The sequence below is a fragment of the Limtongia smithiae genome (genome assembly GCF_038497785.1).
Source record: "Limtongia smithiae strain NRRL Y-17922 unplaced genomic scaffold V1518scaffold_1, whole genome shotgun sequence".
Taxonomy (NCBI): domain Eukaryota; kingdom Fungi; phylum Ascomycota; class Lipomycetes; order Lipomycetales; family Lipomycetaceae; genus Limtongia; species Limtongia smithiae.
Genome location: NW_027117622.1, coordinates 2,705,230 through 2,732,290, shown reverse-complemented (window position 1 = coordinate 2,732,290; position 27,061 = coordinate 2,705,230). Strand labels below are relative to the sequence as shown.

Here is a 27,061-nt window from a genome sequence, read left to right as displayed (position 1 = left end):
TTAAGCTTCTTGATATATCGATCATATGAAGTCCCTTAGGATGCTCAAGACATAAAACTAGAACTTCCAATGTTTGAAGTGGCACTGCTGCCGAATCACCTCTCTACTTTCAAACCCACTCTTCGACACCGACATCCACCTCATAATACAGCTCTAATAGTATTAGTCAATACTGCTATATTGTGGAAGGGTATACAGATACATGCGTGATATATGTGTTCCAATCTGTATATAGCTGTGAGCGCGTTATAATGAGCTAGAATTAAGTGAGTTCCTATGAAGGATCGGTGGACCGACAGTCAGCAGACACGCAGGGTAACTTGATGAGCCGCTCGGAGGACGGCTCGACAATATAAGCGACGCTGCTAGACTTGACTTCCAGACAACGAAGATAACCCGTCGGCGCCTATATAGAATGAGGCTGGGCGCTTATGACAAACGAAGACCCGGAGCAGGGATGCACTGAGCCGATAACAGCTGATAGACGATTGATAATGACTTCTAATGATTTGTAACGAAGACGCGGCGCTTGCAGTAAGCGCTGCTTTGCTGTATTGCTTAGCTAGCTATGATATAAAGAATGGACGAGGGACAGGGAAGAAGAATCAGCGGATTCCTAGGCTTTGATTCCTGACAGTTTCAAGAAATGCGGGGTTAGCTCAGTTGGGAGAGCGTCAGACTGAAGTACAACTTCGGTTAAGACATCTGAAGGTCCTGTGTTCGATCCACAGACATCGCATAAATTTTTTTCTCAACAGCGAACAGGAACACATAATTTTCTTCAGCATACTCTAAAGCTACAGCACAATTGGTATGTGAATAATTCATTCGGAATAGTAGTGTCACAATATATCCGAGGTCTTGGCATTGATTGCAACCGTAGACATCATCGTGCGGTTGAGTTGCGAGCATTGTTGGGACTTGGGAGATTTCGTACATACGCCCAGGCGTGTGTAGTGTGAAAAGGCTAGAATCGCGACTGCGCGACGCGCACTGACTCTGCGGGGCTGTCTAGATGCACTTACTTTTAGCTGCTTTGAGAGTATAATTGGTTTGCTATTGCTAAGTTTGGTACCTCGCTCGTCAATTGCTTTTCCATATTCCGTTGTGCTCGTTTTATCGCTTGAAGTCAAGGATCTGGTCCGCGCAGCAGCATCCCCGCTCACCAGTAGTTTCAACGAGGACATGCAGCAAGTGCCTAGGGGCTCTGTTCCAGTACACGTGAGCGCGCCGCCTGGACTTGCTGTTCCGAACAAATCTTTTGCTCCACAGCCGCCTGGTATTGGATATCCGCAGGCTCACTCGCTGGGTAAGCCTGTTCACAGAGACAGATTCACGGAGCGGATGGCCTGACTGAGTCTAGGATTCCAGGGAATTCCACATGGCACGACGATGACGATGGGTGGCGCGGTGGGCAGACCGTATACGATGCCACTGGGCGCAGGCATGCAGTATGTCGCACTCAACCAGCCGACACCGCTCTATATGACGTTAATGCAGCAGATGCCGCAACCTGAGACCCCACGACCGGAGAACTTTGCGTATATGACACCTGCAGAGTTCCAGAATCAATTGACACTACTCTACCGGCTTATTTCTGTTTATATGATAAACCCTGACGAAAGGACGTACAACCAAATTCTACAGCATCGTCAATACTTGGAAGCGGTTTGTCAAAATGCGCAGCGTGTTATGCCTCTGAATATTTCGAACATCGGGCATCCAGCAGTTAAATTCCCGGCGGTCACACATGGTGCCACTAATTTACAGACTAGCATTGCGTCGACATCCCAACGACTTGCACATGTGTCTATATCTGGCGATGCAAGTTTTACTGCAGATGCTGGCAACCCCTCGATGTCAAGCTCGGATAGCTCGTCAGAATCAATGAAGCAGTCGTACATGTCGAGCACGAATATCACGCGGGCGTCTAGCGAAGTCGAAGGCGAATCTTTCAAGACAGAGAAGGAGCGTAGTGGGCAGAACAGTCCTGAGTCTATAGAGGACGACTGGCGTCCTGATATATATGCCAATAGTTTCACCCCTATTTGGATAAAGGTTGGCTTTGTCCATTGCGTGACTTGTCGTGTGATACAAAACTAACGTGGGACAGAACGTTAATGAATTTCCAGCAACCCGCATTGACTCAAAGGAACCACCGACATTTGATATACAGAGTTATGTCGAGGGATTTGCCGGAAGAACTGTTTTACAGTATAAGACGTTCGATTCTTTTGAGCCACCAAGTGATGTGATACCGGCGTACGGAGACGTGACTGCGCAAAATTACAGTAGCGCGTTTGTGAAGATGCTGAATGAGGAGCTTATTGCACAGCAAGAGGACCTGATACAATACAACATGTTCGGCATTCAACTGGAACCCGTTCCGAACGAAGCAAATTTATATAAACTGAGATGCCCGGGAATCCGCGAGTTTACGCCGTCAGTGAGAATAGGAGATAAGCTATATTTTCGACAGCTGAGGCAAATTTTTAATGGATTCGAATATATCGGATATATATGGCGCATAGCAAGAGCGCAAGGAGAGATCTTTGTTAGAATCGACGGACTCCCTGCGTTCCCGGATATATACAACGCGCAGTTTACTGTTGACAGGAAGATTAATTCATGGTACTTGTTTTCAATTTGCGCGGCGCATACGGAGATGAAGAACGATGAAAATGTGGGTGCAAATACTTTCAAACAACGAGACTTAGCTAACGCGGAAGTATAGGGGTTTTTTCGGAAGATGTTGTTCCCAGCCGACGATGATGGAGTCATGCAGACGACACTTCCGAACGGCACATTCTCTCTGGAGTGGTTTGACGATGGTCTAAATTATGAGCAGCAGCGCGCTATTGACGTGGTAGTGAGCCGAAGCTATGGGGACGTACCATTTTTGATATCCGGGCCACCAGGCACAGGAAAGACGAAGACGATGGTCGAGATGGCGCTCCAACTCGTCACGCGAGATCCGAAATGCCATGTGCTCATGTGCGCACCTAGTGATGCTGCAGCAGATACGCTTGCACTGCGACTACGCACGCATTTGAATATTCGCGAGTTGTTCCGGTTGAACGAGTTCAGTCGAAATTTTGCTGAAACACCGATTGAGATTCTCTCCTACTGTTCGATTGACTCCATAGATGGGCAGGATATGTTTACACTTCCGGATCTCAAACGACTACTGAATTACAAGATCGTCGTGTGCACATGCCAGGCAGCGCGGTTGCTGATCGAGGCGCGGTGCTCCAACCGTGCGCTGATGAAGCTTGAAAGATATATGATGGATGCGTTTGGGCTAAGCGAGCAGAGATCGTTGCATTGGAACGCCCTCTTGCTGGACGAAGCTGGACAGGGGATGGAGCCGGAAACGGTGATTGCGCTTCATGCCGTGTTTCCAGATTTGTCGTACGTCGCACAGACGCCGGTTGTTGTGATGGCAGGAGATCATCGGCAGCTTGGCCCACGCACATTATCACGAGGACAGCAAGAGTCGGCGCTTGATAAGTCGCTATTTGAGCGATTGATGGACTTGCCGTTCTATTCGAACCACCCGCTGTCGCGCCGACAGATGCAGCGACGAAGCTCCAGCAAAGTCGCGAAGCTGCCATACATTCGTGCTGCGTTCGTGAACTTGATCCGCAATTATCGTAGTCACGCGGCATTGCTTGCAGTGCCGTCGTCGCTGTTCTACTACGACACACTGATGGCAGAGGCGTCGAACGTGTCAGAGCTGAGCAATTGGAACCGCTTACCGAACCCTCACATGCCCTTACTATTCATCGACAACCGCGGTGCGGACGAGATGGTCGAGGACGGAATCTCGTGGTTCAACACGAGCGAAGTGAATATTTGCTGCGAAATCGCAAAGGACCTCGTAGACAACATGAAGGTAAAGCCGTCGGATATCATCGTGGCGGTGCCGTTCAGGGAGCAAATCAACCGAATACGCAAAAAACTACGTAAGCAGCGATTACGGGATATCGACGTCGGTCCGATCGAGACATACCAGGGTGCAGAGCGCCGCGTCGTGATCGTGTGCACTACGCGCGCGCGGGAGCGGTTTTTGGACGCGGATTACAGGAAGGGCATGGGCATGGTACACGAAGCGAAACGGTTCAATGTCGCGATCACGCGTGCGAAGGAACTGATGATTATCATTGGCAATCCCGTACTGCTCGAGCGGGACGTAAATTGGCGTGCATTGTTGTCGTATTGCTACCGCAATTCGTTATTCGACGTGTCATCGCACCAAGTGGACGGCGGTGCTTCTGCGCAGCTGCGGTGGAAGCCGGACGAGGACGAGACCAATGTGCCACTTTATTACTCACGTCTGGAGCATGGCATCGTATACGCGCAACGCACACGCGATGCCGTACCAATACCGGAGGGCCATAGTGGCGAGGATCCGATGTGGAGAGCAGGGTTTGCTGCCGAGGAGGGCTTCCTCGATGGCTAACTAAACGACAGCAACTGAATTTGGAGCCGTCAAGTATTTTAACTTTGCGCGAAATGTGTTACAAAGGAGTTGTGGATTGTTCTAATTATTTGTAACAGTGGTTTTGTTGACTTCATTGTGGTCGTGTTATACACACGGTTTTGGTACAGAACACACTTATCTACACTATAACACAGACATGCATAAATTACATACAAGGAAGCTACTTTCATTGTCAATTTCGCCTAGTACAACATAACTATGATTATACATGGATGTGTGAATTTAAGATCTAATACGGTTTTTGGTACTCGTCGGGGTAGAAGATCAACCGCTCGACGCCGTCTTTGGTGAGAATAACCATACGGATAACGCCGCCGGAGGAGCCGTCCCATTTTATCGCTTCCGTGAGGGCTGTCGTATGATTAGTCACCAACATCATTAGTTAATAGGAGAGAAAATACTCACCCGCCTTAACGAAATCGATGGTGTCGGTCTTCGACATTTGTGGCTTGAAGTTGACATTGCAGAAGCCGTAGATGTAACTTGAGCCACTGCCTGCAATCGCGTATTGTTGCTTGTGCACGCTGCCACCGAGCGGAATGCTGTAAACTTCGCCGCCGTACCGACTGTCGTAGCCTGCGCAAATGATGCCGGCACTGAGCAATGTAAGTCAGTTGTGATCGCAATAATGGGAAAGACGAGGGGCACGCACGTGAGGGCGTCTTTGTTGGAGTAGCAAAGCTGCTGGAACACGGCCGCCGCGACACGGGTAGTCGGTGGCTCATTGATGACAGTGTACATCTGGAGATGGTACTTGACGATATCAGCAACGGCTTGGGTGTCGGCTGCGGAGCCGGATCTGCGGGAGTTGTAAGCACGACAACGTGTCGATGAAATGCGATGAGGAAGGGCGTACCGGCAGCACCATATTGTGTCGTGGACTTGTGTGAGCTTATCTGTTACACTGCTACCATTAGCGATGGACAGGGTTTGTATCGATATCGGAGAAGGACGCGTACCGGTTCGCAATGAATGCACCGGTGGTAGTTCGACTAGCATAACGTTAGCAGCGATGATCTAGCACATACAGAGAAGCACACAACAGACGCACCTGTCCGCACCAAGAATAACTCCGTCTGCAAATGTCACGGCCATACTAAAACGCGTGTAAACACTCTGTTTGCACATACGCGCTGGATCAACGAGACGTACATAGAGGTTCCAAGGCTGCGATGACATTGTTAGCAGACAATCCACGACGCGATCACGAGTGCCCAAAGTGCGCATACTTAACCTCGCCCTTCTTTAGGGCGTTCATGTCGACGCCGAGTCCATTCATAGCTGCGATGTGATGAATATCGGTGGTGGATGTGGGAAGATGGGAACGATGATGTCTGTGGAGTGCGCTGGAAGCTCGCGGCGCAGTTACCCGGACTTCTTCACTTTCTCCCAATTTATCGCGACTTTCTGGTCACTTGTTCACACATCAGCACCAGCAATCACTGAGCAATGGACGCAGTCTCCTCCGGCTCTCCGGATTGGTCTATACGTTTTCTTGTACGGACGATCAAGATTCTGTCCACACTTGGCGTGACCGCGGTCGGCACGCTTGCGCTGGTGCTTTACTTCGCACAGTCATCGCTGATTTACCCGTCGAGTTTCCCAGCCGGCTCGCGTACGGAAGTGCAGACGCCCGACCGTTACGACATTCCCTTTGAGGACGTGACGCTAGATACCCCAGATGACGAGAAGATCAAATTATTTGTCATGAAACAGGGCGGTGCTGCTGCGCAGGAGGACTTGTCCGTGAGGGGGAATACAGTGATTATGTGCTGCGCCAACGCGGGAAACATGGGACACCGGTTACCTATTGCCTCAGCGTTCTACAAGATCCTTCAGTATAACGTCATTTTGTTTTCCTACCGCGGCTACGGTCTCAGCACGGGTACGCCGAGTGAACGCGGTCTCAAAATCGACGCGGAAACGGTGCTCGCACATGTGCAGTCCGATCCAGTGCTCAAGCACACAAATATCGTGTTATATGGCCAAAGTCTCGGCGGAGCGGTTGCAATATACCTTGCCGAGAAGCACGAGCACGAAGTGGCGGGTATGATCCTTGAAAATACTTTCCGCAGCATCCCATTGCTTGTGCCGTCCGTCCTCCCACTTGCGCGGTACTTCACTTTCTTGTGTCACCAGATCTGGCCATCTGAGGCGACGCTCGCAAAGATCACATCGATACCTGTGCTCTTCCTCTCCGGCGACAAAGATGAAATCGTCCCACAAACGCATATGCGCTCGCTGTACGAGTCTTGTAAAAGTCCACACAAGATCTGGCGGCAATTTGCCAATGGGTAGGTGATCTCCTAATACATTGTGCTCAACTCTCCGACTGACGCGTAGCTAGAACACACAACGACACGTACGCAAAAGATGGCTACTGGACGGCCATAATCGACTTCACGACGGACTTCATCGACAAGAAGAAGCAGTAATTTCTTCATCAGTATGTACTTTGTTTGGGTTAGCACAACGACATTCTTGCATCCACGGTCAGTTTTTATAGTATCCTGTCTAGTTATTGCTACTACGATAACACACGAAAAGACTCCAAGTTTTTATTTGCCATATCATATAGCTCCCCATCAGTCTCATCCCCCATGATTACGCACAAGCAATTCGTACATGCAAAAAAGCAGCAAAACACCAAAACCACCCCCAGTAGATAAACAGCAACCACAACAACCTGTAACAGTATAGAAAATAGAGCACGGTGTAAATACTCATCCATGTGAAGATGAAATAAGACAAAGTGGGGAGAAGGCGACAAGAAATAATTAGAGAAACATAAAGCAGACAGGAAGACGGACAAAATGCAGACAAAACTCCAAAGTAAAACATCCCATAAACGCACACATGTGGACAGACGGCAAACTAGTTGCGTCGTCGCAGATCGTAAAGAGTAACACCCTTCAACTGTGACACAGCGCCTAGAGCTGGAAGCGACAGAGACCGATGCGAGAGAAGTACTCCACATGAGCCTGGTACGCGACCTCGCGGCCCTGGAACGCAAGTGTGGTAACCACGCCCTCGCCGGATGAGCACATCGAGTCCTCCTGACCATCACAGATGTAGCAGTCCTCCGCGCTTGGCTCGAGCGGGCCCTTAGCGATGTAGATCTCACCTGAGGCGTGGTACCATTCAATGCCGAGCGGCACGCGCGGAACTGGGTCGGACTTGTGAGTGATGCGCAGCGAGGACACACCAGAAATGGCTACGATGTAGTCGTACCAATCTGAAAAGTGACGGTTGCCGACGCGTGGCTGGCCGTAGGTCAGAATCTCAGGGGTATATCCCTGCGTGATAAGGTCTGCGCCGGCAAGAACCGCGATCGCGCCGCCGAGCGAGTGGCCGGTAACGAGGAGCGGGTACTCGGGGTATTGCGCGGTCAGGTTCTGGATGAACGGCGCAATATAGATCTTCGTCTCAATGTAGGAGCGCATAAAGCCGCGGTGCACAAAGCAGCCGGCGCAGCGGGGTAGGGAGGACGAGATCGAGATGGCGCCGGCGACGGGATAAGGCTCCTGGATCGTGTCGAGGTTGGTCATCCAGTTCGTCATCGAGTTGGTGCCACGGAAGACGATCATGATGCGCTTGGTGAATTCGCGGTGATCGATCGCGATGTAGCCTGAACAGGAGGTGTCGGCCTCCGTGTTTGTGAACGTGGTGACGATCTCAACTCCGGGCCGGAAGAACTCACACGCGCGCGTACAGTTGAAAGGCGGCATAATGCCGGGCGATGGCACGCAGTACGCAATATTGTTCACCAGCGAGAGCTCCTGGAAGTGCATGAGTTGGTACTTTGAGATTGTGTAATGCGTCGACGCAAGCCCGGAACCAAACACCGAGCCGAGACCAAATAGGCCGCCAAAGAAGCCGGTGGTGGAAACCATCTGCTCCTCCTCAGGCTGGGCCACGAGCTCCATCGGCGTAGGCTCATCGCTATTGATTTCCGCCACAAAAGCCGCAGCCTCGACATCGTCACTGTTGCTGTCGGTCACCTCGTAGTGCGTCGGCATCTGTCCGTAGGTGTGGCCATAGTATGACGCAGGATACGGCGTCTCCTCGTCGTCCGGCGTGAGATATCCGAGCGTGAAGCCGAGCACAATCGCTACGACAATGGTGGAGGCGAGGAGAATAATCTGTTGCTTGCGGGACATGCTGAGCACGCGGCGCGCGACAAAAACCGCTGCAGCGACAATGGAGCGCCATACGATGCGCGCAGCGCGTCGCAACGGGTTCTCGTCCACATCGATGGCGGCCTTCTCGTCGAGCGACGGCATGGGCGCGTACTCCTTCGCGACGCCGTCAAGGTCAGCGTAGTCATAGTCCTCAGCCTCATCGATGGAGCCAGCGGAGCTGCCCTTCTTAGAGGGCAGTGGGGCGGGGTCGAAGAGATATGAGCGCATGCCGGGCAGTGGCGCGAGGGGGACGTAAAGGAGGTGATGAAGAGTGCGGTGGTGAAGAGTGGAGCGAAGAACGCCGACGTGAACGGCGCAGCCAACCGCAGACCGCGACACAATACCCCTCAGTGTCAGCAATACGCGGAGACGATAAGGTTTGAACCTCACTCTGTACGGGCCCAATTCTAATCCGCCCGCGTTCCAGCCGATAAACGCACCGCGGTTGATAAGCAGCCCGCTCTGGCTTCTGTCGTAAAGCGTTTCGTGACATCACTAAATCAACAACAGGAAATTCGAACGCATGCAAACATGACAACCGTAAACAAAAACAATCACTGTATCCTACGCCCTATATGTACACAACTCCACATGGCTCTTCCCTCGTTTTTCCTCCCTGCTTTAGTACTTTGGCACGTTGCCGCGCGCGGTCGCGCCCAGCGCTTCCAACTCCTGCACCTCTGGGAACTGATTGGTCGACTTGATGAAGCTCACACGATCATCCCGCATCGGCTGGTACCGCAGCTCCGGGTTCTTCGACAGCATCGCCATCACGCACGACACGATAATCATGATCAACAGTACCAGCGCGAACGCCGCGTTCAGCACGAAGAACACCACGCCCATGACACCGATCGCAAGTGAAGGCACCTTAGTGACGCCAGTGAAAAAGAAAAACAGAATGCTATTCACGACGTTCACGCTCTGGATAATGATGTTGAAGATATTCGTCCGCCGGTCCATATACGGCTTCACCGCGATCAGCAACACAAGGAAGAGGATCTCCACGCACATCAGCACAATGCCTTGCATCGTGCTCGCGCTCTGGCCAAACGCGATGAAGCAAGCCTTCACGAATGTGTAGAGCAACACCGGTACGATAAAGTAGTACGCCGTCGCACGGAACATCACGTAGACAAAACCCCATCGGTTGAGCGCCGCGCCATCCGAGTAGAGAATGAACGCCGGATTCTTGTGGATCGCCACCGAGCGCTGTGCCAGTCGCACGACCTTGAAGGCAGCCCAGGCCAACAGGCCGTTGACCATGAGCAGCATGACAACGGCTAGCACAATCACCGCAGGTGAGTCTCGCTCAACCAGCTCCCAGAGCGACAGCACTGTCATCTGCGGGTAGCCGATCAGCACCATGCGGTACATCATGCCCTTGATGATTGTGAGCCAGCGCGTACGGAATTCGCCAAATCGGTCCGCCGCGGAGGGCTTCATCTTCACGATGAGTTCGAGGAACAGTTTCGCGAGCAGGAGCAGCAACGAGATGAAAATGGTGAACACAATAAACATTGTAAACGCAGTGACGTACAGCGACGTTATCTCGATGCCAGCCTTGTAAGCCACGCGCTTGATTCCGTAGAAGATGTATGTCGTCGAGATAGTCGAGAGGTCGCTGTCATTGTTGGATCGCTTCATGAATGCGCGACCGGCGTGGTACAGGTACTCAAGAGAACGCTTCTGCACGAGTACAGAGATTGAAGACAAGTCGTCTAGGATGGTCGACGCGGTGCCACCAGTGGACTCGATGTACCAGGCGAAGATGTCCTGCATGAAGGGCACCTTGATGATGCCCATAGACCACTCAAAGTTCTGCGTCCAAGCAGAGGTGATGGGGGGTAGTGTCATCGCGCACATGCCGATGATGGCAAGGTTCTGGAAGTAGCCGTAGAGCGAGAGCGCGTTGGCCGCAATATGAGCCGCCGTGGTGGAGTGGCCGAGGCCAGATGCGATGGCAGACACGAAAAGTGCAAACCCAGCAATAACGGCTGTGACCCACTTCACGATCTCGCTGTCGACGGTCTTGCCGTTGGACAGGTTAGCCTCAACGCATGCGACCTGTATGCCACTGGAATTGACGATCGACACGGTGACGGTGCCGTCGATATCGGGCACGGTGTATGCGACACCAGGAATATTATCGATGACATCGGTGTCGACCGTGACACTAGTTTCGAGATCAAACTGACCGGGTTTCATGGGGCAGAGCTGGTCGATGTCGAGGTCACAGGGGGAGAGGCTCTCGGTGATGATCTTGAGGCCGTAGGCCTCGATGGTGAGCTCAGCGGTGATGTTGCCCGAGATGGTGGAGGACGCGACGATGTCTATGGCGATGGTACGATTCTCGGGGGTGAAGACGAAGTTGAACAGCGATGCAGAGAAGTCGGAATCCTCCATACAGGTCTGGAGTGAGGTGGACTTGATGAGACGCGTGGCGGACGCGGCTGGCGCGAGTGCGAGTAGCGCCGCGATTGCCGTGCCGAAGAGAGAGACAGAGCGCATTGCAAAGACAATATACACAGCAACAGCAGTCACGATACAATGCCGGGCAAGGAAGGCCTGCTGGAGAGGATTGCTATGGCGAGGAGGACGGGGGAGAAGAGGACGGCGGTGGAGAGGACGGAGAAATGAAGCCCAGCAAAACGCGCGGTTTTCGTTGCTGCGGAATGTTGTCAGGAAAGCCTATTTTTAGGCAGCCACCGCCGCACACGACCCGCTTTCGGAAGAGGCTCGCCGCTTCGGGACGGCGCCGCAGCAGCGGCCGCTTCGGGTAGGTTCAGCTTGGTCATGTGATATTCACGTGAATATCACATGAATATGACGTCACGCTCATCGCCTACGACGCGGGGCTCGCTTACTTGCTCACGTCCTCGTACGCCGCCTCCTTCCACTGTCTTCTCCGGCCTCCCTCTCCGACGCGCCTCGCCACCCCCATCATGGGCTTCTCCCACTCCTTCACCTGGCCCGCTGACCCCTCGATCCACGAGGTCTACGTAACCGGTACCTTCGACAACTGGTCCAAGTCCGCTCCCCTCGTTCAAATCGTCGACGGCTCGTGGGCCGTCTCGATTCCTCTGCCCTCCGACCAGAAGATCTTTTACAAGGTGAGTATTCACATCTTCTGCCTTTTGTACTGCTGCTAAGATGTGCTTTAGTACGTCGTCAACGACGTCTGGCTCACCGATCCATTCGCAAAGATCGAAGTCGACGCTGACGGCGTCGCAAACAACGTGCTTGATCTAGAGGACATCGCCACCGCATCCGCGAAGAGCGCCTCTTTCATCCCCGAGAGCGCTATGCCCATCACCCCGATTGCATCTAGCGAGCATCCCGTCGAGGACGCGCCTGCCGCCACACTGCCAGCAGACGCAATAGACGTGAGCGAGCCTGTCTCCGGCGATCCTGTCGTGAGTAACGCGGCCGAGCCTGCCCCCTCCGCCACCGTCATGCCGACGCCGGCCGTCTTGCATACGCCGTTCCTTGGGACTCCCGGAATCGTGATTCCTAAGAACGCGTCACAGATTAAGGAGTTGTACGAAGTTAGAACCACTGGCAAGGCGCCTGCTGAGGCTGAGGTGGACGACTTTGCAGTGCCCACGTCCGAGGCCGATCCTGCTGAGCCTACTGTCGCCCCCGCAGCTGCATTTTTTGCGACACCTGGCCCTGTAATTCCCGTCAACGCAGCTGAGATCAAGGAGTTGCAGCAGCCGACGGCGCAGGCCGACACGTCTAACTCCACTGCAGACGAGCCCTCCACCGCTGCCACTTCACCGCTGCCGCCGATCGATGCCGAGCCGGAAGCTGCTGAGGTCACTGAAATCAAGCCTGAGGCTGCTGTTGAGCCTACTACCTCTGAGCCAGCTGCCGTCGAGCCAGCTGCTGAGCCGACTGCGGATGCTCCCCCTTGCGAGCCCGCCAAGACCGGTGGTATGCCGATGACTCTGCGCACACCAAAGGACTCAAAGAAGTCAAAGAGCTTTATCGATCGGGTGCGAAAGTTTTTCAAGTAACTTGCTTAACTAGCTGTTTCATTACTCTTGCTTTAGCGTTTACTTTTGTATTTGGTGTCCTGGATAACGAGCTTTCTTGGTTGTAACGGCGCACACGGAGTGAGTGTGAATTAATTTTGTATTCATAGCTGACAAGACTTACGCATGTATTTGTAATGAATGTATACTGCCTGCTCATTTTTTCACAACGTGTGGTGTGCGATATAGTGGATAAGACAGGTGTGCTAACTGTGATGCAGCAGACTGGATATTATAGCGACGACAACAGCGAGAAAGTGACTGAAGTGCCGACGCCAGCGGAGGAAAGCGCAGACGGGTCCGCGTTGACGGATATCGAGGCTGCGGCAGAGCTGTTGAATGCTGACGCGGAGTACGGCAATCTTGGGGAGGAGGACGAGAGCGAGTTGGTGGGGACACCGCCAGCATTGGACACCGGAAATAAGGTGGATTGGCTGCAGAAGATGGTGCGACAGCTGCGGGCACTAGTGTTTATGGCGGGGATTGTTCTCGCCCTCGGGCTGAGGGGATATTTCCAGTGATTTATAGTATAGTGTGTAACCTAAGAATGTGTTGCTATAATAATTTCGATTTGTATTTGTTACTAGGATGTAAAACTTGAATAGAGCAGCAAATAAGCGACTATCTAGCTAGAAACGACCACTGTTACGATCCGAACGCCAGAAAAAGGAGAGAATGCACAAAGAAAGACGAACTAGTTTTTGCAGACAGGGTCAACACCGGAGGCGATGTTGCACTGGTGCATGAGACGGTGGCCCTCAGCGTCGAACTGGCCGGTGACGGAATGCCAGACACCGCGGTTGAAGAAGATGACAAGGTCCCCAGCGTCCCAGTCGTGGCAGTAAATCTTCTCTGGGGAAATGTTAGGGCGCATGAGTCTGTGGATAGTTTGGCGGGCCTCGGCGAGTTCCTGCTTGCCAGAGGGAGTCTCGAGTGCATAGATGCAGCAGCCGTGAACTTGGAGATGGTGCTTGTCGGTGACGGGGTTCGTCCAGACGAGAGGGAGGCGCTTGACCTTGGATTCCTCCCACTCGGGAAGCTCGTCGAGGGGAAGTTCCTTGCCGTCGGAGACCATGGTGAGGCCGTCGGAAGTGGCTTTGGCGGGCGAGATGAAGATGTACGGATGTGGCGCGTAGACGACAGTGGTGCCGAGGGCAAACTTCTTGTCTTCTTCAGAGAGGTTATCGAAGGCGATGGCGCCGGAGGCGAAGGCGGTGGCGGCAAGTGCGGTCTCGATCTCCTCGCCTGAGTCCTCATAGCGGATCTTCTGGCGGTCAGTGGTGGGGCAGTCGATGCCGAGAAGCGTAGTCACGACAGGGGGGGCGAGACCATAGAGCGCGGAGTCGATGTGCCAGCGGTAGAAACGGGTGTAGCCATTAGCCATGTCCTCATCAGACAGAGGCTCATTGTGGAATGACATGTGTGTCGGATGTCGTAGTTCAAGCGACTCGATACCGACGTGCCCATCGCAACGTCCTTGTCCCAGAATCTGCACCTGCGGCTGCTCGGGTACGGAATGGCCATCACGACGGAGCACAGACTTCTCGTGACGGAACTCCTTGGAGTGGCCGTAGGCGCCCTCGCAAGTGGGATCAAAGCGTTTGGTGAGCGAGTACTGCGACTGCGGCGCGAGATCTGCGAGCTCGGGGAGGACGACGACGAGGTGCTCGTGCACGGCGTTGTAGAGACGCTCGAAGTCGGCGTCGGTGAGGTATGCAGGGTCGCGGGTGTACGATGGCATTAGAATGCGTGCGCCAAAGGGCGCGTTGGCGAGCGGCTCGACGCGAAGCACGTCAGCCGGGGTGGTAGTGGTGATCGTAGCTGTGGCAGACATTGTAGATCAGAAGATGTGGAGATAGGAGTGAAGACAGAAGACAGAGAGTGTGTATTGGAGGAGAATCAGAGGGTATTATATACAGCAGCGGCGTCAGGAGCGCGGAGGATTATCAGATCGTGGCAGAGACTACCGCGAAGCATGTCGACCGGCGGCGCTTCCGCGCTTCCTCGCTTCCCCTCCGCTGCGACTATCGCCACCCCCTCTCTGCTCTCCGACTCTCGCCCCTCGGCCTCCCGTTGCCGCCGTAGTCTGGTGCTCTTCTTCTCCTCAGCTTCACTCCGTCGCACTTCCCTCTGTCTGTTTTCCTCCTTTCGCGGTCGGTCGCGACGCGCTCTGCGCATTGTAGTTAACCCGCCCTTATCTTGTTATCGCACCATCACCATGCGTCGGCACTTCTACACCGTATCCGTATCCTCCTTCTTCCCGCACAGGCGATGCTTTTCCATCTCTTCTCTCGCCAGTTCATCGCGTACAGGCCCGCGGCACGGCGCTCTCGGGGATGCCCGCGCGTCAACCGTCGCGCGGCGGCGCACTTATGCAAGCTCCTGGCCTTCTCCGTCGTGACTAGTCGCTGACCTGTACCGCAAATTCCTCTTCCTCGCTCCCGCGCTCTACTGCCAATGCCGCCCGCAGGAGCACCGGCACCTCCGAGCTCCCGCGGTCCGGGCTATCGCGCCGATCTCCGCGCCCTGGTCGTGATCTATATGCCGACGGTGGTGGCAAGGCGCCGCGATGGCCGATGAGGCGCGTGCGGCGCCACAATGATATGACGTGCTACTGACTCGGAGCCATCCGTGGCGTATTACACTCTCTGTCTTCTAAAAACAAGCCCTTATGAAGAAGATTATAATATGCAGTTTTAGAGCAGACATATTACCACATCAATTGTGCTTATCTGTGAGGTATTGTAGACTGTAGAGCATGAAACAAGCCGGGCGTTAATCAATTCTCTGTTGTGGAACAACCCGTACCCGATGCGACGCGCGAGCGCGATGGGAAGTAAAGGTGACCACCAGCCACAGTCTTATCTCCAGCCACATTATGGCTTGGTATGCGACCACTTACTTCTCTTAGTTGCACTATAATCTACTCGTCCCACTACTTCCAACAAAATCTACGACTGAAGATGCACTCTAGAAAAAGGTCTCACAACAACCTTGCAGAAGCATTGCGCAGGTGCAGTAAGCGTGCATCAATGATAGTCGAACCAAAAAAGAAAGAGGATATGTGCCCTAGGAGGGAGTCGAACCCACGACCTTGAGATTATGAGACTCACGCTTTAACCAACTAAGCCACCAAGGCATTTTGTGAAAACTGCATGGATGCTGAAAGTCATACTCGACAAATATATAGTTGCCCCTGCCGCGTAAATGATGAGATGACTGGTAACAAATTTGTTAATGCGGGAGAAATCTTAAAGGGCGAATATATCAGGATATCCAAGTGGCAGAGTGCGTTGAGAAGGAGGAGAGGGTGCCCTTAGAGCTTGTCGCAGTCGCGATATAGACAAAGCTGGAGGACTAATGCTCAGTAGATATCAGGAGAGCTAGCTTTGAGATAATATGCAGAATAGAATAGTATCTTCATTCTGCTCGGCGACAAATTCAATGCTCGAAGGTAAACTCATTTACGTGCATCGTACAGTACTTCGTTTCTCTACTTCAACCTCGCATGCAGCCCTCATCATCGCAGCTCATTACTCATTAATCAGTAATATGCATGCCCCAAAAACACCACTACCAAGAATGCTATGAACTATGGTGCCGCGCTGGCGGCGTCGTCGAGGCGTCTATAAGCTCCTGCCCGATCTGCTTCATGACCGCGCGCTTGATGATCGCACGCACAGTCGCGGTCGCCTCGTCGACAGCGAGCTGTGGGAGTGTGTACTCGACAGCGATCGACGATGATGTAGATGAGTAGGAGAACGTCGACGGCACGGTTGAGCTGGGTAAGGATGCCGGGGTGTTTGTGGAGAATGTGGCACATCCTGGACGCGACTGGGAGGCAAAAACGTCGGTGACGAGGAACTCGTCGAGGGCACCATAGAGAACGTCGAAGCGACGCACAGTCCAGTCCATCATATCCCGTACCTGCTCTTCGTCCTCGTCATCGTGAGTGTCGGCGGTGCGCTTCGTGGGAGAAGGTGGGCCGTGTTGTTTACGTCGCGGGGAGGATTCACGTGTGGTGGCAGTCGACGAAGTAGACACCGTGGAGGCGGAGAGTGCGTGCTTTGCAAACCGCACCATGATCGGCGGTGAACGTGCTCGTTCGTGCGCAGAACGGGGCCAGGGTATACTGTGTGATAAGGAGGGAGGAAGGTGTATGGCCGCGACTGTGATTAGCGCAGCAGTTGGCTGCTATTGTTGTTGTTAGAGTCCCGTTAGTTGGAATGTGCTTCACGCGTCTCAGAGACACTGTCATGTTCTTCTTTCGGCCTTTGCACAAAGCTGGGCCTACGGCTAAGAAGACTATCCAAAGCTACATGCTATGAATATTATTGCCTATGTCAATCTACGTCCCCCAACTCAGTGCTTCCGCGACCGTGCATTGCCACCGCCGCTACTGCTCGCCGACCCTGACGACGCCGCGGGTGCGGTCTTTTGCGCAATATACGCCGCCATGTCGAAGTTCATCGGGTTCGGCAAAGCCTTCTGGTTCGCCGCCTTCTGTTTTTGCTGCTCTTGGATCTCTTTAAGGGTCTCCGGGTCTGCGTATTGTTAGCTAGGGAGTAGTAGAGGAGGGGTGGACGGCAGAGGTGACGTACCAATAGCATTCATAATCTTAGGCACAGCAAACACGATGACCATGGTCACTAAACTGATAAGCAACATAGGATTCTTGAACAGCTTCAGAACGTTGAATCCTTGTCGTGGCTATACCACTGTCAGCACACTCACACTTCGGCTTCAAGGTATTGTCCCACTCACTTGGTAGTATACCGCCTTAGCGATCGGCTTCAACTCAATGGGATACGATACGCGCGGACCCTTACTCGCAAACTCGCTCGCGCGCGAAGACATGTACACCTGCACATCTGCATCACCAACATCAACCCGAAGCACCGGGAATATATGTTCGGGCGAGACAACACTGAGCGCGTAGGATCCAGTCGACACGTTAACAAAGACAAACGGTGTCTCGGCGGCGTCCACGGGTGCGCGGAGGTATGTTGCGTGCGACTCGGCAAGGGATTGCAGAAGTACAACGGTTGAGGCGGAGAAGGACAGTGGTGGGGCACTCGGGTTAGGCAGGGTGCCGTCTAGGTAGCCACGGAGGGTGTATGCATATGCAGTGCGAAATAAAAGCGTAGCGAGAACGAGGACTATGGAGAAGAGATACATTGCAGCGGTGCGAAGCGGATGGGATAGTAGTGTACGACGATATTGAGATCGTGGATTGTGCAGTTTGAGTGGATTGCACCTTGCTCCCAACTTATTCAACCTCTGTACTAACCACCCCACCATCACCCGCTCCACAATATAAGAACACCATGACACGACGCAAACGGAAGTCAGATAAACTCGACCTCGCTCCTTCGCCAACTTTAGCGACTCCAGCGAAAGCAGACGGTGCACCTTTGCCATTCAAGAAAACTAAGGTCGTTCATTCTGCACCGACTTCCCAGCGCATCTCCATGCTAACTTCAACAGCTCCTCACCCGCTCCGAAGCCCGCGACACGTACGCCAGTATAACCATCAAAGTCGATCGTCTTCTCCGCTCCTTGCGCGATTTACTCGATGCTACACCAGACCGCTACGACGTCGATCCTGACGATATACTGGCCGACGATAGTAGTACTATTCCACACAGCGTTGTCAACTTCAGCGACAACGATGATGAGGACGACAAGGTGGCGACCGCCTCAAGATTCTACGATGCGCGAATTGATTTTGCGCTTACGCTGAAGCGGTTGTATAAAGATGGGGAGCTCGGTTGGGTTGACGGACTTGCGACAGAGGCCGGTGTTTTGCGGTGTTCTGATGACGCTTTGACTGCGCAGCAAAGCGATGGCGAATGGGTGCGCACTACTTTATCTTCGTGTCCTCTTTGTAACTGTACATTTTAACTTGTGACAGGAACATCGTCTGGCGTCCCTGACGGGTCTCGCGAGTCTAACCCAACGTCTCGCCGACATCCGCGCGGAATCTCTACCTACAATTTCCTCTGCAGACGGCTCCACCCCTGCCACAACCCCCACAGCATGGCCACCGCCCCTCCCGCGAATCAAAAATCCCGCTATCCTCGCCCGTGTCTTCAATCACCGCTCCTATTCCAACGAGCAACTCCAGCTCGCGCAACAACAACCGCAACAACAATCCGCAGATGGGAGCAGTACCGGCGCTATTGCTGTGGGTAGCTACGAACGCCTCGAGTTCCTGGGCGATTCTGCGCTGAATTTTATCATGACGCGGCTCGTATACCTCACTTTCCCAGACGCGGATGAGGGTCAGATGACCACGATCCGCATGCACCTGATCACAAACGCAACGCTTGCGGGTTGGTCGCGCATGTACGGCCTCGATAAGCGACTTGTCGTCTCTGCGTCGGCTGCGAAATCAACGAACGTACGCGCGGACCAGAAAACCGTCGCTGACGTGTTTGAAGCATACATCGCCGGCGTGCTGCACGACGATTTAACCAACGGTGTTACGATCCTGGAAAATTTCCTCTGGCGGCTCGCAGGCCCATCGATCGCAAAGTATCAACACAAGCATGCGCGCGTCGCGATAATCGATTCAGCGGCTAAAAACAAACTCTACGAACTTGTTGGTACGTCAAAGTTCGGACCGCAATATAAACTTCTCTCGGGGAACGACACCGAGGGATATGTCGTCGCGTGCATGATGGCCGAGGAGGAGATCGGGCGCGGGTTTGCGAGTTCGCAGAAGAGCGCAGGGCTCAGGGCTGCCATGGACGCATTACATAGTCCAACTGTGGTGGGCAAGTATCGGCGCGTCAAGATTGCGAGCTACGGTACTGCAGAACAGAAGTGAATTTGCATTATTTGGCGAGGGCGTCTAAAACTCCATATGCTTTTATCTATCTGTAACTACCTTTCCATCTAGAAGTCACAACGTTGGCGGTTTAGTTCTGTATTCCATTAGCCGAGCCCATTTCGCATATCAGCAACAAGGACTCACCATAAACAAAAACTGCAAATCCGCCTGCGTGAGCCGATTCATGGCGCCGTCATCAGCCTCGATAGTCGCGCGAATCATATTTGCTTTCTTCTCTTGCAGCTCTATAATCCGCGCCTCGATGCTGTCTTCGATGATCAGCCGCGTGATGCGTACAGGGCGGTGTTGTCCGATGCGGTGCACGCGGTCGCCAGATTGCCATTCCACACTTTATCGGTGTTAACTAGGCCGAGATGAAAAAAAATGGAAACGTACCTTGGGTTCCACCATGGATCGAGAAGAAACACCTGCGACGCCTCACACAGATTAAGCGCAACACCACCGGCTTTGAGCGAGACGAGGAACACCTCGACCGACGCTGTCTCCATAAAATACTTGATCGAGTTATCCCTTTGTGCTGGTGTCATGCTGCCTTGCAACTTCACCGTCTGAAAGCCAGCCCGTTTCAATCGCCACTCGACAAGATCGAGCATACTCGTAAACTGCGAAAACACGATGGACTTGATGGTCTGCCGGTCGCTGCGAAGTTTGTAGAGTTCCTCGACAAGAGCCTCGATTTTAGTGGACGAGCGCCAGTGTGCCATGTTGATACGGTTAACGATGCTACCCTTCTTGAGCACTTCCTCATCGACTTCGAGCGCGGGAGCGGTAAGGTCGATGACAAGCGGCACGTGGCATACGGGACATTCGAGCACCTCATCGGTGTCGTACAAATCAAAGCCCTCAACGTACTCTTTCACACACAATCGGCAAAACACGTGGTGGCAGCGCGAGCGGATCGCTTCCTGTGCCTCGTCGTCGCAGATTTTGCATACGAGCATAGTATCGTCTTCCGTCGCTGCGCCGTGTCGGCGGAGGACCAAATCCGGGTGATCCGCCATTTGCCGCATGCGTGTGATGAGTGTGAAGATATTGGCGTAGTTGTTGAGAACAACGCCCTGCGTGACATAGGAATTGAATCTGCGGTTGGAGTCGGAGTAGATACTCTGGTACAGATCCTCCTCCTCTTCGTTGAACCTGTCGCGCCGGATATCCACAATCCGCGGGGGTAATCCAAGATCATCTGCGCGCTCGACCTTGGTTCTACGAAGCAGCACATGCTTAAGAATATTCTTCAATCGCTCCATGCCCTGATTCCGCAGCGCCAGGTCCGTCGCCGACTGGATAGGCTTGAGGATCTCGGTGTTGAACCAGTTTGTGTGCTGCATCGGCTTATGTCCGCAGTGGTCGCACGTGCGCTTGTCGCTGAATGACCAGTCGATGGACGAGCAGTCACATTGCTTGCAGAAGTAATTGCAACAGGGTTCGATTCGCAAGAAGCGAATTAAAGAGTACAGCTCGCCGATGCGGTTCTGCAATGGCGTGCCAGATAGGCAGAGTCTGCGGTCAGTGTTAAGTGCAAACGCGGCCTTCGCAGTGTTGCATTGCCGGTCTTTGATGTTGTGCGCCTCGTCCAAGATCACGCGGTGGAATTTGATCGCGTGCAGGGCACTACGCGCTTTGTAGACGCCGTCTTTGCGCTGAAAACCTGCATGTTCCTTACGAAAGACAGATTCCATGACGGAGTAGGAAGTGATGATCACATCGAAGTGCTTCAGTTTCGCGGGATCCTCGACGCGCGTCGCGCCGTGGTATATTGTCGTCGTGAGCTTCCCCGCGGTGTTGCTCTCGATCTCGCTACGCCATTGCATAATCGCGACAGTGGGCACGACCACAAGATTTGGCTTTCCGCGGGGCTCGGATAACAGCAAGGCGATGGTCTGGATCGTTTTGCCCATACCCATCTCGTCGGCCAGAATTCCGCCCTTGTAAACAGACTGCTCTTGCGCGACGAGCCAGTTCAAGCCTTCACGCTGGAAAGGAAGCAATTTGATCGTGAGCTCCTCCGGCTGTTCTGCGAGCTCGACAGGTCGCGTTGGTGTGTTCTTGAGCTCGTCGAACACGGTCGCGAGGTAAGGGTGATTCCGGTACATCGCTTCGCGGGTTTTTTGGTTGTACGACAACGCCGATCGCGTACTCCCGCGCGCTCGGCGTGCAGGTCGCGCAGACGCGTCTTCCTCGTCGGATTCTTCAGCCTCGGAGACGTCGGCAGAAGATAGCACGCTGAGCTCGCTATCGCTGGGAACGTACAGCACGGCGCTCGAATCAGAAAGCGCGGCATTGTCATCCTCGCCGGTGGATGCGCCGGTGGTGTGGGCCTTCTTTGCCACAGGCTTGCGAGCCGTTACCCGTGGGGTGGCGGACTTGCGTCCTGAAGAAGCGCGGGACGGGCCAGCTGATGGAGAGGCTCCTGAGGCCTTGCGGGTTGCTGGGCGGCGGTGGGTGATTTTAGATGTAGATTTAGCATTGCGCTTGGGGATCTTGACAACCGCAGACTCGTCGGAGTCGTCGACGATGAAGCCACCTGTGAGGTCAGCATGTGGCGAAACCAGAACAAACGGAAAAAAACTACCATCCAGTTGGTCGCTATCCGATGAGAGACCAGCGAAGTCTGCCTCTTCGTCCCCGTCGCTGTCGGCGACAACGTCGACGCGCTGCACTTTCGCCGCGCGCGTTGAGGATACCACGGCACCTGAAAAGGGAAGTAAGCAGGCAATTGCGTGTGATACAGTTGAATGGGTAGGTATCGTACTTTTTCTCTTGCGTATGAGAGGCACGTCTGTAGAAGGGGGGGTTAGATAATGCCGCGGACAAAACGGTAGCAGTAGCATCCCACCCTCGAACTCCTCATCGTCGTCGTCGTCGTCATCGTCGTCGAGAACAATGGCCTCATCATCGTCTTCGTCGTCGTCAAGAACACCAAACACATCGTCGCTGTCGGGGATCTCGACAAGCTTGCCTGCGCGCGTACGCGAGGCGGAGGCAGCAAGTGGCGAGAATGAGAGCGGTGTTGAGATGCGCGCGGACTTGCGCCGCGGAGTTGGCGCAGCGGAGGCGGAAGCAGAGAGGGTCGTCGAGGATCCTGTAGTCGGCGACCCCGTCGCAGAGGACGCTGCCTTGCGTGTGCGACCAGGCATTGCTGCGGGGGTGGAGGTGGTGATGGTAACGAGGGAGAGAGCTGAACTCGGATAAGGTGGGCGATGCGCGGCGATCACGGGAACCGGAGAACATTTAGCGCGCTGCCGTTTTGGGCCCACGCGTCAATCTGCACGTGATAGATTGATCTGTGAGCTGCTCACATCTGCATCACAACCCTAACTCCCAGGTAGCATAAACTTCTCGCGTGACTGCGTTTTTACGCGGCGCCGATCTAGCAACTGCTGCTCCTCCATCGCGAACTTTGGCATAGGCGGCGAAAGCACGATTGTCCAGTCTCTACAGCAGAACTCCGCACATTCACCACAGATTCACCATGCCTGTACGTTGAACGCCGAAGAAGACGGTCTTTACTTCTCGGTGCATTCACTAACATTCCTACAGAAAGAACTTAAGGACATCAAGCTCTTCCTCGAGCTTGCACGGAGCAAGAACGCCAAGGTCGCTCGTATCAAGAAGAACGGCAGCAAGGTTGTGAAGTTCAAGCTCCGCTGCTCGCGCTATCTGTACACTCTCAGCCTGAACGACCCCGAGAAGGCCCAGAAGCTGACGCAGTCGCTGCATCCCGGTATGGGTTCCTCGACTAGACTATAGGATGAGTTGTGAACGACTAACACCATTACCGCAGGCCTCACGGTTGTCGAGCTCTCCAAGAAGAAGTAAACGCTCGTGTACATATACGAATCAAATAAAAGTTGTCTTCGGGTGTAACAGATTTGCTTTTGGGTGTATATCATCATTCATTCATCTGCATCCATCATTAAGTAACACCCATAACGATTACAAACAGTACCAACTTTTCGAAATCCTTGCAGTCCTCTTGAATGAAAAACACCAATCGCTTTTGTGCAGCAGCTACAAAATGAAAAATACAGCTAGCCAAAACCCCCCAGAAAGTGCCTTCCTAAGCGGCGAGAAGCTTCTTGGCGTTCTCCTCGGAGCAGACATAGACAATGTCGCATTTCTCGTTAAAGCCGTTGAACCCTGATGCCGCGCAGATCGTGTAGGCGCCAAAGTTGTCAAAATACACCCAGTCGCCGACGTCAAGTACATAAGGAAGTTGACATTCGCCGGTGATGCAGTCGATGCCGTCGCAAGTGGGTCCCCAGACGGAGGCGGTAACGGGTCCGGAGCAGTTGTCGGGGAGGCCGTACATGTACGTCTGGCCATGGGTGAGGACACGCACGGCGGGCCGTTGGTGGTCAAACATAATGCAGTTCATGTTGCCGTAAACGCCATCGTTGAGGTAGAACATGTAGTTGCCGAGGTGAGGTACTTCGCGCCGCGCGATGACGTGGCACGCGAGGGTGAAGGCGGAGGCAACATAATAGCGGCCGGGCTCAGCGATGATGCGGACGGAGGGCGGGAAGAGCGCGTCAAGCGCGGGGCGCAGCACCGCGGCGATGTTCTCAAAGTTATCGAACGAGAAGCCACCGCCGACGTCGAGGACAGTCATGGTCGTGCCGAGCGCCGCGGCGATATCGAATACCGCGCGCGCGCTTTTGGCGGCCTCGACGAACGGACGGCCGCCGGCCGCACCGGAGCCAACGTGGAAGGAGCAGCCGACGACGTTGAGATCGAGGTACTGCGCGAGCTTGAGCAGTGCGGGAGTATCGGCAAGAGACGCACCATACTTCATCGAAAGGCGGCAGAGCGACTCGGAGTCGTCGGTGATGACGCGGAGCAGGAGCTCAGCCTCGGGGAAGAATCGCTTGATCTTGTGGAGCTCCTCCGCGTTGTCAAAGGTCATGAGACGCACATCGCGTTGCGCCGCGTAGCGCACGAACGACGCGGTCTTACACGGATGAGCATAGACTATGCGCGAAGGCTCGACGCCAAGGGAGAGCACGAGGTCCATCTCTTTCTTGGAGGCACAATCGAAGCCGGTGCCCAGGCGCGCAAGCAGCTTGAGCACGTTCGGATCGGGGTTGCACTTGACGGCATAGAACGGGCGAACACGCGGTAAAAGTAAACCCCAGCGCAGGTGCTGGCGGTAGACCTCGCCAACGTCGGCGACGAAGAAAGGGTCCTCGCCACCGGGGGCACAGGAGTCGGTGTCGACGTGGTTGACCCGGTTGCGGAGGGCGCGGGAAATCAGCGCCTGGCCGTGCACGGTGTGACCAAGGTTGGCGGCGGCAGCGAGCGTAGCCGCGGAGGCGGAGATGCCAGGCATGGCGACAGCGTCGTCGAGACAGGAATAGAGAACGTCGGCGATAGCGACTTCGCTATCGACAGTCATGGACGGGGTACGCACAGCATTGGGCTCGACTTCTGTCATCGACGTAGGCTAGGCGGGGCGGGCGCGGAGGGTATACGGGAGGAGGCAGCAGCGGGCGAAATGCGGAGCGGGCCAGGGGTGGAGCTTGAAGGTGGTGAAAAGGCGGTGTGGTGTGTTGTGGAGAAATGGTGAAGAGGAGAATCGCGGACGAGTTTTCTGCGGGCCTGGGCCATGGCGGTGCATTGTGTGGCAGTGGTGGCGGTACACTATCCAATCTGGGATAAGGCGGAAACACCTGTATTACTGGTCCAATACTGTACTGTCTATTCTTGTCACCTAACGCACTCACGTGCTTTTGATATTAATGCGCCGCGCAGCTAAACTCACGAGCATTCTCAAAAAGCTTATGCGTGGCCGTGTAATGGTAATAAATCCCCCCCAGCACGGCAATGTGCCAAAAGTTATGCGACATGAAGATCCAGTCAAAGATGGAACCCGGGAAGAAGCGCTCGGGAAAGAGCAAAGCGTAGAAAAAGATCCCGGTAAGGTAGCACAACAAGCTCTTCATGACCGGTAGGTAGAATAAGAGGGTGTTCACGGCGCCACGGGTGATGGATGCATGCAGCAGTGCGAGGAGCCCTGTGAGCGCAAAGCACACAAAAAAGAGCACACGCAGGCCGCGGCTGGACGGCTTATCAAACCAGGGACTCCATGCCATCATGACACCAACGACGCCGAACACCGAAGTCGTTGCCATATAGAACATGGCGGTCGTGGGTTGACAGTAGAAGGAGGCGTACTGGGTTGTGAGAATGGAGCATGCGATGAGAACGGAAATGCCGGTGTAATCGACGCACGCAAAGCGGTTCTTGTGATCGAGAATACCGATGCTGTTGAAGGTGTGCCAGATAGTGGAAGAGAGCAGGCACTTGAGCGCCGCGACGAGGAAGATGCCAAACACGACTTTGTCTTTAGTTGTCATCTGTGCAAAGACGGGCGTCGTGGGGTAATAGTACAACGCAACCGCGAGCATCATCAAAAAGCCAAAACCGTGAGTCCAGATGTTGCACGTCTCGTTGTGCATCTGGCCCATGCTGAGCACGCAGTCCGAGTAGTGATCGCAAAACCGGTATCCACGAATAATGTACGGGTTCTCGCGCCACTGCGCTGGCAGCTCGTCATAGGTAAGCAATCTATCCCGGGCAGCCTTGAGCGCGGTCTCAATGCTCCGCGCGAGCGCGACCGCGTCGTCAACAATCTTCTCCTCGACGCTCACAACAGTGGCGAGGCACTGCTTCTCAAGGTCGCACAGTCGCTCTTCCAAAAACTCCATTCCAGAGGTGACCTGGGAGGGCAGCGATGCCCGCTCGGCAATTGCATCGGCGCATCGCCGCTTGAGAATCTCAACCACGGCCTCGCCGCGGCGGAAGCTTCCACCAAGCAGATTCTCACTGCCGATGCGCGCGCCGCATTCCTTGACAGCCATGAGTGTGTGGTACGCGTGCGCCAGGCGCTCATCCAGCGCAGCGATTTTCTCGGCCCCGTAGGCTTCAAGCGCCGCCATGCGCTCCTCGAGTTTCTCGAGGAACACGTCGAGCTGTTGTTGCAGTTAGACATGGGTTATGGTCTCGCCACTTTTGGACCGCGAACTCACCTTGAGCCCAACAATTTCCTCGAGGTAGTCAAGATCTGCGGAGCCGCGCTTCGTATGGCCAAGCACTGTCGATTCGGCAGCGGTTTGCGTGCCGGCGAGGGTCGCCACCTTGACGATAAGCTCGTCAGTGCCGGCAGCCGTTCCGGACCCAGCGGACGACGACGAACCGGCAGCTGCCGCGCTGGAGCTGGCGGCGGGGGTCTCCATCATTTCGACGGCGCTCTCGACTACGTCGCGGGCGCCCATTGCGCGGAGGAGGAGGATCGTGACGATGCGAGAGGACGAGAGCGAGGAGGCGGGCAAGAAGGCGGGCAAGACCGGGTGTTGAACGGGGTCTTGCTATATTTCGCGACGGGCGCGGATAAGGTTGGTTCGCAACTCTAATCTGCAGACGAGACGAACGAACCGCGGGACTCAGACCGCCGCCACGTGTTCTTGCGTGAACCGGACCATAA

At 54.2% G+C, this 27,061-nt stretch overlaps 13 protein-coding genes and 2 non-coding genes across 15 annotated transcripts; 6 read left to right on the top strand and 9 right to left on the bottom strand.

Annotated features, from left to right (window-relative positions):
- Positions 1-648: 648 nt before the first annotated feature.
- V1518DRAFT_t8 lies at positions 649-739 on the top strand. The gene has a single exon. It is a non-coding gene; the product is annotated as a tRNA-Phe (tRNA).
- Positions 740-1,392: 653 nt separating this feature from the next.
- Positions 1,393-4,462, top strand: V1518DRAFT_425323 (P-loop containing nucleoside triphosphate hydrolase protein; the record flags this gene model as incomplete). Its single annotated transcript, XM_066905910.1, has 3 exons — positions 1,393-2,058; positions 2,114-2,683; positions 2,735-4,462. 3 exons carry the CDS (start codon positions 1,393-1,395, stop codon positions 4,460-4,462), a joined length of 2,964 nt encoding a protein of 987 aa, XP_066762771.1.
- An 88-nt stretch (positions 4,463-4,550) lies between these two features.
- Positions 4,551-5,815, bottom strand: V1518DRAFT_411079 (nucleophile aminohydrolase). The gene is made up of 8 exons (XM_066902758.1): positions 5,734-5,815; positions 5,657-5,671; positions 5,556-5,600; positions 5,464-5,496; positions 5,361-5,408; positions 5,157-5,303; positions 4,910-5,100; positions 4,551-4,855 (listed from the first exon to the last, which is right to left on the bottom strand). The coding sequence occupies exons 1-8, from the start codon at positions 5,781-5,783 to the stop codon at positions 4,734-4,736; spliced, it is 651 nt and encodes a 216-aa protein (XP_066762770.1). The 5' UTR covers positions 5,784-5,815; the 3' UTR covers positions 4,551-4,733.
- A 111-nt stretch (positions 5,816-5,926) lies between these two features.
- On the top strand, positions 5,927-7,192 carry V1518DRAFT_411074 (Alpha/Beta hydrolase protein). Its single transcript, XM_066902757.1, has 2 exons — positions 5,927-6,798; positions 6,852-7,192. Exons 1-2 carry the CDS (start codon positions 5,954-5,956, stop codon positions 6,937-6,939), a joined length of 933 nt encoding a protein of 310 aa, XP_066762769.1. The 5' UTR covers positions 5,927-5,953; the 3' UTR covers positions 6,940-7,192.
- Positions 7,029-8,971, bottom strand: V1518DRAFT_411073 (Alpha/Beta hydrolase protein). Its single transcript, XM_066902756.1, has one exon. The coding sequence runs from the start codon at positions 8,911-8,913 to the stop codon at positions 7,435-7,437; it is 1,479 nt and encodes a 492-aa protein (XP_066762768.1). The 5' UTR covers positions 8,914-8,971; the 3' UTR covers positions 7,029-7,434.
- Positions 8,972-8,982: 11 nt separating this feature from the next.
- Positions 8,983-11,343, bottom strand: V1518DRAFT_64562 (uncharacterized protein). The gene has a single exon (XM_066906642.1). The coding sequence runs from the start codon at positions 11,194-11,196 to the stop codon at positions 9,307-9,309; it is 1,890 nt and encodes a 629-aa protein (XP_066762767.1). The 5' UTR covers positions 11,197-11,343; the 3' UTR covers positions 8,983-9,306.
- Positions 11,344-11,573: 230 nt separating this feature from the next.
- V1518DRAFT_411071 (uncharacterized protein) lies at positions 11,574-13,357 on the top strand. The gene is made up of 3 exons (XM_066902755.1): positions 11,574-11,798; positions 11,850-12,683; positions 12,944-13,357. Exons 1-3 carry the CDS (start codon positions 11,631-11,633, stop codon positions 13,241-13,243), a joined length of 1,302 nt encoding a protein of 433 aa, XP_066762766.1. The 5' UTR covers positions 11,574-11,630; the 3' UTR covers positions 13,244-13,357.
- Positions 13,274-14,792, bottom strand: V1518DRAFT_411069 (uncharacterized protein). Its single transcript, XM_066902754.1, has one exon. It carries the CDS (start codon positions 14,554-14,556, stop codon positions 13,417-13,419), a length of 1,140 nt encoding a protein of 379 aa, XP_066762765.1. The 5' UTR covers positions 14,557-14,792; the 3' UTR covers positions 13,274-13,416.
- A 995-nt stretch (positions 14,793-15,787) lies between these two features.
- V1518DRAFT_t6 lies at positions 15,788-15,861 on the bottom strand. The gene has a single exon. It is a non-coding gene; the product is annotated as a tRNA-Met (tRNA).
- Positions 15,862-17,084: 1,223 nt separating this feature from the next.
- On the bottom strand, positions 17,085-17,900 carry V1518DRAFT_425315 (uncharacterized protein; the record flags this gene model as incomplete). Its single annotated transcript, XM_066905909.1, has 3 exons — positions 17,085-17,266; positions 17,324-17,432; positions 17,487-17,900. 3 exons carry the CDS (start codon positions 17,898-17,900, stop codon positions 17,085-17,087), a joined length of 705 nt encoding a protein of 234 aa, XP_066762764.1.
- Positions 17,901-17,950: 50 nt separating this feature from the next.
- Positions 17,951-20,030, top strand: V1518DRAFT_431244 (ribonuclease III domain-containing protein). Its single transcript, XM_066906189.1, has 3 exons — positions 17,951-18,157; positions 18,210-18,578; positions 18,637-20,030. Exons 1-3 carry the CDS (start codon positions 18,050-18,052, stop codon positions 19,552-19,554), a joined length of 1,395 nt encoding a protein of 464 aa, XP_066762763.1. The 5' UTR covers positions 17,951-18,049; the 3' UTR covers positions 19,555-20,030.
- V1518DRAFT_411063 (SNF2 family N-terminal domain-containing protein) lies at positions 19,546-22,772 on the bottom strand. Its single transcript, XM_066902753.1, has 6 exons — positions 22,415-22,772; positions 22,331-22,357; positions 22,151-22,270; positions 19,954-22,102; positions 19,702-19,906; positions 19,546-19,651 (listed from the first exon to the last, which is right to left on the bottom strand). The coding sequence occupies exons 1-6, from the start codon at positions 22,713-22,715 to the stop codon at positions 19,646-19,648; spliced, it is 2,808 nt and encodes a 935-aa protein (XP_066762762.1). The 5' UTR covers positions 22,716-22,772; the 3' UTR covers positions 19,546-19,645.
- A 210-nt stretch (positions 22,773-22,982) lies between these two features.
- V1518DRAFT_411060 (60S ribosomal protein eL38) lies at positions 22,983-23,614 on the top strand. The gene is made up of 3 exons (XM_066902752.1): positions 22,983-23,056; positions 23,119-23,302; positions 23,363-23,614. Exons 1-3 carry the CDS (start codon positions 23,051-23,053, stop codon positions 23,395-23,397), a joined length of 225 nt encoding a protein of 74 aa, XP_066762761.1. The 5' UTR covers positions 22,983-23,050; the 3' UTR covers positions 23,398-23,614.
- On the bottom strand, positions 23,442-25,157 carry V1518DRAFT_411058 (pyridoxal-dependent decarboxylase). The gene has a single exon (XM_066902751.1). It carries the CDS (start codon positions 25,010-25,012, stop codon positions 23,639-23,641), a length of 1,374 nt encoding a protein of 457 aa, XP_066762760.1. The 5' UTR covers positions 25,013-25,157; the 3' UTR covers positions 23,442-23,638.
- Positions 25,158-26,957, bottom strand: V1518DRAFT_411057 (hemolysin-III related-domain-containing protein). The gene is made up of 2 exons (XM_066902750.1): positions 26,607-26,957; positions 25,158-26,549 (listed from the first exon to the last, which is right to left on the bottom strand). The coding sequence occupies exons 1-2, from the start codon at positions 26,850-26,852 to the stop codon at positions 25,314-25,316; spliced, it is 1,482 nt and encodes a 493-aa protein (XP_066762759.1). The 5' UTR covers positions 26,853-26,957; the 3' UTR covers positions 25,158-25,313.
- Between the last annotated feature and the right edge of the window lie 104 nt (positions 26,958-27,061).

Excerpts from the sequence above, each read along its gene's own strand:
- V1518DRAFT_411057 (XM_066902750.1), bottom strand. The coding sequence starts at position 26,852 with ATGGGCGCCCGCGACGTAGTCGAGAGCGCCGTCGAAATGATGGAGACC. Across the intron at positions 26,550-26,606 it reads AGGAAATTGTTGGGCTCAAG|CTCGACGTGTTCCTCGAGAA; the intron begins GTGAGTTCGCGG and ends CTGCAACAACAG.
- V1518DRAFT_431244 (XM_066906189.1), top strand. The coding sequence starts at position 18,050 with ATGACACGACGCAAACGGAAGTCAGATAAACTCGACCTCGCTCCTTCG. Across the intron at positions 18,158-18,209 it reads TGCCATTCAAGAAAACTAAG|CTCCTCACCCGCTCCGAAGC; the intron begins GTCGTTCATTCT and ends TAACTTCAACAG. Across the intron at positions 18,579-18,636 it reads AGCAAAGCGATGGCGAATGG|GAACATCGTCTGGCGTCCCT; the intron begins GTGCGCACTACT and ends AACTTGTGACAG.
- V1518DRAFT_411063 (XM_066902753.1), bottom strand. The coding sequence starts at position 22,715 with ATGCCTGGTCGCACACGCAAGGCAGCGTCCTCTGCGACGGGGTCGCCG. Across the intron at positions 22,271-22,330 it reads TCTCATACGCAAGAGAAAAA|GTGCCGTGGTATCCTCAACG; the intron begins GTACGATACCTA and ends TTCCCTTTTCAG. Across the intron at positions 22,103-22,150 it reads GGATAGCGACCAACTGGATG|GTGGCTTCATCGTCGACGAC; the intron begins GTAGTTTTTTTC and ends CTGACCTCACAG.
- V1518DRAFT_411071 (XM_066902755.1), top strand. The coding sequence starts at position 11,631 with ATGGGCTTCTCCCACTCCTTCACCTGGCCCGCTGACCCCTCGATCCAC. Across the intron at positions 11,799-11,849 it reads ACCAGAAGATCTTTTACAAG|TACGTCGTCAACGACGTCTG; the intron begins GTGAGTATTCAC and ends GATGTGCTTTAG. Across the intron at positions 12,684-12,943 it reads CAAAGAGCTTTATCGATCGG|CAGACTGGATATTATAGCGA; the intron begins GTGCGAAAGTTT and ends ACTGTGATGCAG.
- V1518DRAFT_411074 (XM_066902757.1), top strand. The coding sequence starts at position 5,954 with ATGGACGCAGTCTCCTCCGGCTCTCCGGATTGGTCTATACGTTTTCTT. Across the intron at positions 6,799-6,851 it reads TGGCGGCAATTTGCCAATGG|AACACACAACGACACGTACG; the intron begins GTAGGTGATCTC and ends ACGCGTAGCTAG.
- V1518DRAFT_411069 (XM_066902754.1), bottom strand. The coding sequence starts at position 14,556 with ATGTCTGCCACAGCTACGATCACCACTACCACCCCGGCTGACGTGCTT.
- V1518DRAFT_411058 (XM_066902751.1), bottom strand. The coding sequence starts at position 25,012 with ATGACAGAAGTCGAGCCCAATGCTGTGCGTACCCCGTCCATGACTGTC.
- V1518DRAFT_411060 (XM_066902752.1), top strand. Across the intron at positions 23,303-23,362 it reads GACGCAGTCGCTGCATCCCG|GCCTCACGGTTGTCGAGCTC; the intron begins GTATGGGTTCCT and ends CCATTACCGCAG.
- V1518DRAFT_411079 (XM_066902758.1), bottom strand. The coding sequence starts at position 5,783 with ATGAATGGACTCGGCGTCGACATGAACGCCCTAAAGAAGGGCGAGGTT. Across the intron at positions 5,497-5,555 it reads GTTATTCTTGGTGCGGACAG|TCGAACTACCACCGGTGCAT; the intron begins GTGCGTCTGTTG and ends ACGTTATGCTAG. Across the intron at positions 5,101-5,156 it reads TCCAACAAAGACGCCCTCAC|TGCCGGCATCATTTGCGCAG; the intron begins GTGCGTGCCCCT and ends TACATTGCTCAG.
- V1518DRAFT_64562 (XM_066906642.1), bottom strand. The coding sequence starts at position 11,196 with ATGCGCTCTGTCTCTCTCTTCGGCACGGCAATCGCGGCGCTACTCGCA.
- V1518DRAFT_411073 (XM_066902756.1), bottom strand. The coding sequence starts at position 8,913 with ATGCGCTCATATCTCTTCGACCCCGCCCCACTGCCCTCTAAGAAGGGC.